The following is an 11022-nucleotide window of genomic DNA, read 5'->3' as shown; positions in this document are numbered from 1 at the left end:
GAGAGAAAGTAATTATTCTCTGGTCCCAGTCTTTATATGCCCCGGATTACACATATGTTGTTTGTGGATTTAAATGATAATTTTTCAGGTCAAGAGTTTGACCGTTTATTGTGCAATTGTTCAGTTAAAGGCTGTAGAGAAAACACAATGAGAAAGACTACGTGCTGTGTTCCAATATCCATACTATCCGTACTTACTAGCCTTAGTTTGAGTACGTAGGGCGTTCCAATTCAGATCGGGCGAAAATAAATGTACTGAAAGGACCCGAATGGTGTACTCAAAACGGTCAAATAGCAAAGTACACTTCTCGTACTCTACGGCAACCATCTTAGCTACCTAGCGGAAGAGGGCGGAGACAAAGTCTGCGCATTTTCCACATAACCTGCATTAATAGTCATTTTGTAGTTTTTATAGCTTTTATAGCTTTTCATAGCTGCTAGGCGTAAAGAGTTCACCGTTCAAAGCGGGATGTTTATTGCGGGGGAGGAGCCGCGGCGGCAGTCGTGATCGTAATTTCCGGTTAGTGACCAACGGAGTATTCCATTTGGAACAACACGGATATCTGAAAATTAGCTCACTTAGTGAGTGCGGATAGTGTAAGTGTACTCATGGAAGTATGGATATTGGATCTTTGACTGTCAGGAGTTTCAAAACAATGCACGACAGAACACTGCCAATAATCACGTGACTCAAAGCTTGCGCCTGTGTGGTCAAATCTCTGAAAAGTCAGTTCTGAAAAAATACAGGGGTAAAAAATCTGTTTGCAGAATCCCATTTACAAGGTTTCAAAACCGGGAAACAATGAAATACACTGTTAGAACAGTGCCAGATTTGAAACTCAAATGCGCTGGTGACGTTTTTTAAACTTTGAAAATGTGTTGGTGAATATGATGAAGATAAAATAGAACACAATCATGTTTGCAGATGTTTTATTTTTTCTTTCAGGCTATAATCTCTTTTTTCAGTGTTGCACAACCTTCTTTACAAGGTGTTGAGTTTTCAAACCAAGACTTACAAGCCTTTGAAACTTTTTTTTTCAGGTTTGAATAATGCAGGATACTGGCTCCATAAATAACACCCCCGAGAAAATGTAAACATTGCGGGTAGCCAGGTGTGGCCTCTGCACACGGGACGAATGGAACGAATACTCCCCATTGCTCGGACTTAGATTTTTCTCGTTTAGCAGACTTAAACATGTCTACATACGTCATTTAACAGTCTAAAGCAAAGGGAAAAGTAATATAGAATGAATTCACCTTTTAATTACTTGTTTCTATACCGCTATTGTTCATTGTGAAATTCAAATGTCAACACTTAAGAGTAATTAGGTGTGGTGCATGTTATTCTTTGGAATAATAACCCAACATACGTTTTTTAGGCATTTTAAAAACTATCGAGCTAGCCAGGAGTCGAGCACCTTCATTGAAATAGTTCCAATAAGAAAGCACGCTTGCTTTAAATTCCTTATTCCCAGCCCATTTTTTCATTGTGAAGGTCAAATGGCTGCCCATAGGTAGGTAAGAATATGGCCCATTCTATCTGGTTGGGGAAATATACTTTTATTTAAGAATAACGCATTTACTTATTTATGACGTTGAATCTCTTGAAGCACATGACCCATTGCACCACAAGCAATCAAGAGCTGAATTTAACCCCTCATGAAATTGGATGAATCGAAAAATGATGTCTCCAAGACCCCGGTTTGCTTCTTTTGTTCTTTCTGCTCAAAGCTATACAAGCCGAAAAGATGCCAAGACAGTTTTTCATTCGGTTTTTATTCACTTGAAAGAAACTGGGTTTGAAATGTCTTTTGATATTTTTGGTCAAGGGTATTCTTTGGAATAATAACACATCTGTTCTTGGGCCTTCAAAAACTTTCAAGCAAGCCAGGAGTCAAACCTGGAAAGACGCGATACCCATTGCCCCGCTAGCCCTGGGGTTTTGGTGAGCACCTTCATTCAAATTCCTCCAATAAGAAAGGTTGCTTGCCTTAAAGATCCCCTTTTATGCATTCTCAGGGTTTACAATTGCAATTGGGGGGATTACTAGAATAGGGTTAACAGCCAGTATTTTAAAAATACCCGTTTTTGTTCTCAAACTGTTAATATCTGCCAAACCAATTTCCGCATCTTTCAGAAACGTCCTTTTTTGTGTCATGTCGCTTTAAGGCCCCCCTCCCGAGTAGCCCAGACTGCTGTGATTGGTCAGCACGCCCACTCTGTTGCTATTGGTCAAACGTTTTGCGCGTGAGTCGGCAAATAACATTACCGAGAAAATGTTAAAAATAAAAATCTGCCTTCCTCTATGGGATAGGGGTTCCTATACTTATGCACTCTATTTTAATGAAGAACATTTATTTATTTACGATACATTATTCATTCACACAGAAAATTGGTGGCCTAAAAGGTTGGATTTTCCCCTCATTTGTTTAAATAAGGCATTAAGATAACGTTCGTGAGAACGATATCGACTGATACCAGGTTGGACTGAAAAGACAGTCAAAAGTCCAAACTCAAAGATATATTTTAAATTGACTTTTATTTGAAATCTTTTGGCTGCCAGGCCTTGGCCCACTCCTTCCCACTGAAAAGAGAAAAAACAAAAACATATTGAACCGTTTTGTGATTATTGGTGCAACTTCACTTCACTTCAAATATACATATACCATACCATATATCCCTACTTTACACTGATTTACATCTATGAGGTAGGCAATCACAACTGAAGCCCAATCTTTTAACATTTTTGTTCTAGAGCAATACCAAACCTCTAATTAATGTTCTAATAATTCAAGATCTAATTGTAACAAGAAAGGGAATGATGAATCCACTTGATAGGAAATCTGGTTGGCAAGTCTCTTTAGTGGAAGAAATACTAGTAAAAGTTACAATAGTGAGTGGTTTTGAACTTGAATATTCCAAGATGGTGCAATATAATGGTATAATATAGGATACTTGGAAAAAGAAATGAAGTGGTTTGAAAAACAGACCCAAAGAAACCAAATTAATTACATACCAAACTGGGCAAGGCTGCCAATCAACCAGGACTTCTGTTTGGCCCTATGAAGCAAAGGGACCGCCATTTCAGTAGTAGGATTATAAATTGGCCAGTTCCATCATAAGTTTCATCAGTGGCCTATGAGATTGATAGTCAGTATGCAAATAATGTGCATGCTTTACATTGCCAATCAGCAAGATTGTATTTTCTACAGTTAATCCCGCATGTGTTTTTGCTGGGTTTGTCAAAACTTTCTGATTCTCTCCTTTCGGTGGCTCCTTATTTCAAAAGCATGACGACCAATATGGTAGGAGCAATCTGTAAATATAAACTTAATCTTCACAACAAAACCAATGTATGCTTATTTGGTCTTACTCTTGGGTAAAGTTCTCTTGCGGGGTGCAAGCGCCTTCTTCTGGCTGTGAAGCTCTGTAGGAAGCAGATATTTGACTCTCATTTAGAAACTTTAAGACATGTTCAGGTATTCAAACAAAGACTCGATGGTCATGTACATACCTCTTCCTCTTCTTCTGCACAGAAGAGACAGCTGTGGGATTGGACAATTGAACAGGACCTCGTTCAGCATATGATGTTTCATTAGTATGACCCGTAGTACCTTCTCATGGATCTATGATTGAAACATCTTTACCTGGTCCTGTCATGTCAGGATGGGCCTCCTCCTCCTCCTTCACAGCCTCCTCCTCCTTCACCTCCACAGCCTCCTCCTTCACCTCCACAGCCTCCTCCTCCTCCTTCACAGCCTCCTCCTTCACCTCCACAGCCTCCTCCTTCACCTCCACAGCCTCCTCCTTCACCTCCACAGCCTCCTCCTCCTTCACAGCCTCCTCCTCCTCCTCAGCCTCCTCCTCCTTCACAGCCTCCTCCTCCTCCTTCACAGCCTCCTCCTCCTCCTTCACAGCCTCCTCCTCCTCCTCCTTCACCTCCTCCACCTCCTCCTTCACAGCCCCCTCCTCCTCCTCCACCTCCTCCTTCACAGCCTCCTCCTCCTCAACCTCTCCCATGTCCATCTCCATCTAAGATGACAAAAGATAATACTCACTCAAAATTCATGCCTCACAGCATCAGAATGACAGAACAGTGCAAGTTCAGTTCCAAAAATTATGAAATTATGACCTATACACAACTATGAACTAACATGAAAAGAGGTTAGCACTTATGCAGCTGATCTAGTATATTGTCATTTGTAGCATAATATATGTAAGGGATAACGTAAAGAACGCCGGTCATTATCGGGAAAATAACCCAGACAGGGCGAACCGGACAGCAACGCAAAGGGGAGGTGTCTTGCTTCGCCCTGAAGGGGCTTTTTTTCGATAATGACCAGCGACGTTTTATACATTATCCTGCTTATTACACGGCTACTTGCCAAAACGAAAAAATAACTCCACACGGTGTGTCTTTTTACAATTTATTTGTTACCCAGCATTCGAAGTGTTGATCAGCAGAGAAATAGTCCGCCAAAGACGTTGACGTCGCTTAGCAACCGAGTACGATGGGGTTGATAAGTTACCCGACTATTTGCGGAGAGATACGAAATACGGCAAAAAATCCACTTTCCTTGACAGTGATCAATTATACTTTGCAACGGTGAATAGTCAAATATAATTCACCGCCGGAAGTTGTGAAGGGCCCATGCGAGTGAATGGAGCGTTCCAGGACATTGAGAAGAGCCGTGCAATAATGAAATATATATGTTATATAGCAGTATATAACACTGGAGGACTAGGCTCTTTCTTTGTCATAGATATTCCTGTAAGTCTTCACCTGTGTGGTCCCCCTGTCCTCTTCTGGCTCCTCTGTGGCCGCAGGGCTGGGTTTGCCGGGCGTAAGACTGAGAGTAAAAACCTCCTCAGTCCCAGTGACATAAGGGGTCCAGCCTGTGCAGGTTTGAAAATTGTTGCTCACTAAATGCAATACCAATAAAAACCAATATCCATAATGAACATGAATGGTAGACAAATAACAAGATGCAACTAGAAAATGAATTTCCTGCAGAAAATGCGGTGAGTACTGTAGTGCTAAGTAAGGTTGAAAATATTTTTTAATAAAGCCACATACATTAAGACATAAATAAATGTTAAATGGCTTAAATCAAGTGAAGGGATTTGAACAAAAGTTCAAAAGTTTAAATGGAGTAAACAATGTAAATATGCACACCATTTCAGAAAATGTAAATGGTTGGAAAACAAATAAAGTGACAGCTAAATGAAAAGCCCAAAGCATTGCTAAATATGCAGAAATGTAAAATGAATTGAACTGAAGAATCTGAAAGGTCAAATGTATTGCCCTTCACTGCTGTTACCAGCCTTCGCACTGTGTGTGTGTGTGTGTGTGTGTGTGTGTGTGTGTGTGTGTGTGTGTGTGTGTGTGTGTGTGTGTGTGTGTGTGTGTGTGCTTACACACTGTAACGCAAGTGTTGTACACTTTTTTGTTATTTGGATAACCGTTCTGCTGTTGGTGTTATGGTGCATAACACGATGGACTCTCGTCTCTGGTATTTCCACAACGAGACTCATAGTGGGGGTTATCTCAGCCATGGTTGAGAAGGAATTGGGGGAAAGGAACTTTTGCTTTGACTCCCTGAAGTACATGAACCACGACATGGAGGAGAAAGGGATTGTTGGCCGTGAATGTCTCCCACTTGAGCCCCGCTGCCCACCGCCTCGGCTGTAATTCTGCACCACGGCTGAATTTCGGGGAACTTCTTCAAATACTGTTGTTGGGGCCCACTAATATCTATATTAATGCATCCATAAAGTAGAATGCCATGGGACCTTTAAAAGTAGCCAAATCTGGCAGGAAAAACTGCCCAATCTGGCAACACTGCTGAACGTCCTCACGCTCCAGCGTCAACGAAAATCAATGAGACCAACTGAAAACGAAGCCGGTATGAAACTAAAACTTTTATTCTGTATAAAGTTTAAAAGATATCGAAATTCCATTTAGATATTATTGAAGATACGATAAGTGTGTGGATTTGTTAAATGGTTTGAACAAAGATAAACGGTTAAAAATAGATTTAGTTACGCGCTCCGCCGTCCACCCATTGACTCCCATGTTAAAAAAAAGATAGCATTTTAAAAGTAGAATATCTTAAAAAGTATCAAATATTTAAGAAATCTGAAAAGAAGCGTGCGATTCCAAGGTATTTTGAACATTTTAAAATCTGAATGGAGTCACTAGGTGAAAAATTGAGGAAGGAGATAGGTCCCAAAGTTGGTGGAGAATAAGAAAGAAAGAAAGAAGAAAACTTATGAAGAACAATAGGTGAGCGCTGCATGCAGCACTCACCTAATTAGTATTTTGGTAAACAAAGCTGAGCGTGCGTGGAATTTATAAGTATAGAAGAAAAAAAATCGTACCTTGACACACATACTCATGAATAGAGCGCATTTGTTTAAGGGACTCCTCCGTATACGTGGCCAAGGTGCAGCGAGGTAAGAAAACCTGTACCGTGTGGGTCTTCTTGCAAGGTTTTCCCAGAAGGAGGACGGGTTTGTAGCCAGCTGCTTGAAGTTTCTCAAGCTGTAATGACAACACAGGATGTATCCCTGTAGTAATCAATAAAAAATAGCCTGCAGCTATTCAAAGCAATAGTTATTCTGACTAGTTAAATGTAGAACAGAATTAGTCTGAATTGTCGACATACCATGAGGACCGCGTCCTCCTTTATTTGAGCCAGGTTGTGGTTTTTTTTGCGGGAAGACAACCACTTTTCCCGCTTTTCCTCAAACCTACTCAAAGCCTTTTTGAGGCGTTGCTTGATGGGCTGGACCATATTGCAGTGGCTGCAAATTTTTTTGGCACATGGAAGAATGCCCTTGCAGAAGGGGCATATCTTCTGTGTACTTCCCCGTGACATGTCAAAAGAAATGTCTCACCTTTAAAAGGACACAGACAGACAGATTAGATACACAGATAGTTAGAGGGATAAGAGAGATGATAGATACACATATTAGATTGGCAGATAGAGTCAAGATGTATGATGCTTATTTGAAGCTGCAGGCAGAATCCTCCCACGTTGGTCGTTTTAATGTCGATATGAAATGCTCTTACACACTTGATTACATTGCTGCTTTAATCCCGTCGCCCAGGCCCGGATCTAGGCATAGGCATTCGAGGCACAGGAACACTTCTTCTAAATGTGTATACATTTACAATATATAAGTTTGCCCTGTGTGAGACCATATGCTGTTCTCTCTCTACAGCGCTGAGGGAACCCATGGGAAATCCCTTACAATTAGTCCATGGGAAACCCTATGGGGAAACCCGTAATGTACATTAGCTAGCTAGCAATAATGGTTATTCTCAATACGTCAATGGTTAAACTACGAGCTTTCTGTGAGGCTTTCTGGTGCAGCAAAGGGGGAAAAAAAGAAAAAATGAAGAAGTAAGAAAACGTCACAGAGCAGCTTTACACAAATTTCTTTCACGTTCTTCAAAAGCCAAAAGCCAGCCTCAGCTACAAGGTGTGTGATATTTGCATTAAAGTGATCATAAAAATGAGAGGCTTTATTTAAACACTGTCCATGCCTAGGTGGTGATTGTACATTTTTCGGCTGTAGACCGAAATTAACGGAGGAGGGCTGAGGGCAGCTCCCTGTACATTTTCTCTAGTCGAGCAGTTTGCCGATATGGCTCTGTCTATCCAGGCTCAAGCAATGCAATCTGCAGTGTTGGGAAAGTTCACTTTCTACATGAACTAGTTCAAAGTTCGGTTCACAAATTTTAAAATGAACTAGTTCAGTTAAACGTTCATAATTCAAAATTTTGAACTAAGTTCACAGTTCCAAAAAATGAAGTAGTTCATAGTTCATTTTTTCAATATGTTGCTGTGAGCTATTCATTTTTTCCGATATTTTGAACATTGATCCCCTTTGTGGTTTGTCTAGGATGAAATAGAGTGGTTGAATCAAGTATCGTAGCGAAATACAGTTTCTATCGTGTTTTATTGCACATTTAGCGCATTTTGTAAATCCCATTGATTTCTGTTGGAAGACTCATTGCTCGTTGGCCGGAAACGGAAAGGGGGGGTGTTCACGTTTGGTTGTAGTCTTTTCGCTCGGTTCTAGCCCTACTGATGAGACGGAGAACCGAGCGAAAAGACTACAATCAAACGTGAACAGCCCCCCTTTCCGTTTCCGGCCAACAAGCAATGATTCTAGGAGGTATTCTAGTCCGCTGACCAAGCCAGAGAGCTAACGTTGGGATTGTACATATTTATAATTCGAAATTCGTCTCAGCCTTTATACCAAAGATACTCTAGGGTCTATAGCATATAACCGCGTCGTCTGATTAGTTTAATTCATTTACCACAATTGAACAGCTCTCGTTTTGAAGAATAATCGCCGCGCCATTCGTTTCAATGGGAATCGCGCCAGTTTATACTTTCAAAATAAAGTGTACATATTTTATAATTTGAAATTCGTCCCAGCCTTTATACGACAGATACTATAGGGTATATAGCATATAACTGCGTTTTCTGATTACAGTTTAATGTAACAGTAAGCTGGCAACAGCGCAACTGCAAATTAACCACACGGAGATTACCATGGCAACCGGTCAAACAACACGGCTATCTGCGCGCGCATCCGCCGTGTTGATAAACAAATAACCCCCCCATTGAACGAAGTTAAACCAAGTGAGCGTGCCGTTCACTGACACCAGAATGAACGAGTTCACAGTAACGTTCATCAGGCAGTAATACAGTACTTCAGTTCACGTTCGCCCAAAATATGAACGAGTTCATGAACTATCTTCAATGAACGCGTTCAGGCACAACACTGGCAATCTGATTGCAGAAGCCTTTCCCCTAAACAACGTTAACGGACAGGATCTCTCCGGTTATTATTTTCGCCTTCAAACCAGAGTTTTTTTGTGCAGCGGCTCACACCATGTCTCATGGTGCATTTCACCGTTACCCACCACAGAGTTCCACGCCAGATTTCACCAGGTGAATCGCTGCTTCGCTCGCGTAAGGCTGTGTATAGATCAGTCTTGGGCGAGCATTTTAATTTTATGCTGAATAAAGCACTGCACTGTTTTTCATCCAGTATGAAAAAATGCACCCACACTGGACTCCGACATTTTCATGCACGCACCTAACGAAACTGCTCCTGCAGCGCGCTCACGAACGTGAACTCGCATACACGGTTACGTCTCTCTTTACTCCCATTTACAAACGCGCAACTCTTTAAAACAAATATTTCGTCAATAGTTCGAAATATTATTATTTTGCTTTATTTTGCTATATATTCGGTAACTGAACATGATTTATTTTGCTATTTTCGTTGGCCGAACTTTCGGTGAATTAAAATATAGGGCTATGCTTTCAACTATTAATACAATATAACAATTTGCATATAAACAGTGAAATAAAGACTGAAAGGTGCGTAAAAATACCTAAATTAATAAATTAGCATGAAAATCTTGTGGCAGTTCACAATCCGTTTGGAGGGGATTGCTAAAGAGTAGCTAACAATAACAATGAATAGCCTAGCACTAACGAGACTGCTGCTGCCCTGATGGCGTCCATGTTCTTCCCCACGGGAACGCTATAAGTGATACAAACCAGGAAGTTACGTACGGTCCCATTCAAAATGCATTGGTTTAAATTTCGTTGTGTGTAGCACGAATTAAATAGATTCAGTTTCGTGAGGTTGAGCAAAAAAAAATCGCCTGATACCAGGTTGGCTAAATGAGTCAATTCAAGATGCATCAGATGCATCATTTTAAACTTAGCTTTCCAACACAGTGATACTATTACAGAAGGCTACATACCTTAAATTAGTGATTAGACATTTTAGTATTGATTAAGCCTACTACGATACATGGTCTACGATTTAAAGTTATAACAACGTTCAACAAGCTGAAACGTTAGTTAGTGTGATTGTTTTGACCGCGGATAACAGGGCTAGGCTAACTTAGCTCACGGTGTAATTCTCCAGCTCATCTTAACTAGCATCTTCTTAACACTACTTTGACTGACGTTATTTGCGGCTATCTATTTTCCATGAAATTGCATTATTACCTCGTTTGCTGCTGAGGCGCGTCAGATGGAGTTTCACCGGCAATAGTTGTGAAGACAAACACTCCCATGAACCCACGCTGCCACACTATTCATGAAACTAACGTCCCAGGTGTTTTTTCTTCTTCTTTTGATGGAGCTAGAGTCGTCTAGCGAGCCCTCTGCGATTTCTTGCGTAGGCGGGGCCAACACGCGGACTTGAAGATGTTGTCACTGTGACGTCGCACGTGTATACGGAAGTGTTCTTCGCGCCTGACACAGCATGGGGTCCGCAATAGGTCCACGGGTACGCACCTTTCTTTATAGGTCCATAGTCCGCATGCAAATACTGACTAGATATCCCATTCGGCTTCTAGGCATGCGTCAACAATGCCGCCGTCTTGCGGCGGGGCTTTTATGGGTTTGACCGTCTAGGTTATAACGTTATAACTGTAATGCTTACTGGTTCACACTGGCTTAACCAACACATCTATTATAACCGGGACGGACACTGGACGTTACGAGCTGTTCGTTTATTCTGCCAATCAAGATCACACACCCGAGTCTCTTCTTCTTCTTCTTTTTCTTCTGTGATGTTTTATAGCAGTTTACAAGCAAGGTGTATTACCGCCATCTACTGGACTGAGGTGCAATTCAAGTGGTATCTTTTCAAAGAAAATTAATAAAACTAAAAAAATATATGTATAAAGAAAACCAAATAAAACAAAAAACAATAAAAACACAACAAAGAATACTAAATCTTGTTTGCTAATGGTGTATCTTTGATATATGTTATTATGGAATTGCTGATATTTTCTGACCTAGGCTCACCCAATAATGTTTCCAGGGAAAAACTTTCTTCACTGCACTCACTACCCTTTTCAGTTTTTCTCTTTGTCTAGAGAATCTTTCACACCTTAACAGAACATGCTCCACATCCTCTCTCACTCCGCAAAACTTGCATGTTCCAGATGGATGTTTGTTTATGGCTAATAAGC

The 11022-nt window shown here is 40.9% G+C and overlaps 1 protein-coding gene across 1 annotated transcript; it reads right to left on the bottom strand.

Moving 5' to 3' along the window:
• Nucleotides 1–2537: 2537 nt before the first annotated feature.
• On the bottom strand, nucleotides 2538–10488 carry LOC307087255 (uncharacterized protein; the record flags this gene model as incomplete). Its single annotated transcript, XM_079752756.1, has 7 exons — nucleotides 10049–10488; nucleotides 6668–6899; nucleotides 6381–6543; nucleotides 4783–4895; nucleotides 3939–4031; nucleotides 3514–3527; nucleotides 2538–2583 (listed from the first exon to the last, which is right to left on the bottom strand). Exons 2-7 carry the CDS (start codon nucleotides 6878–6880, stop codon nucleotides 2538–2540), a joined length of 642 nt encoding a protein of 213 aa, XP_079608882.1. The 5' UTR covers nucleotides 6881–6899; nucleotides 10049–10488.
• Nucleotides 10489–11022: the final 534 nt, after the last annotated feature.

Source organism: Pollachius pollachius (assembly GCF_949987615.1).
Source record: "Pollachius pollachius genome assembly, chromosome: 15".
NCBI classification, from domain to species: domain Eukaryota; kingdom Metazoa; phylum Chordata; class Actinopteri; order Gadiformes; family Gadidae; genus Pollachius; species Pollachius pollachius.
The sequence above is the reverse complement of the archived record's forward strand: the minus strand, read 5'-3'. Positions and strand labels throughout refer to the sequence as shown.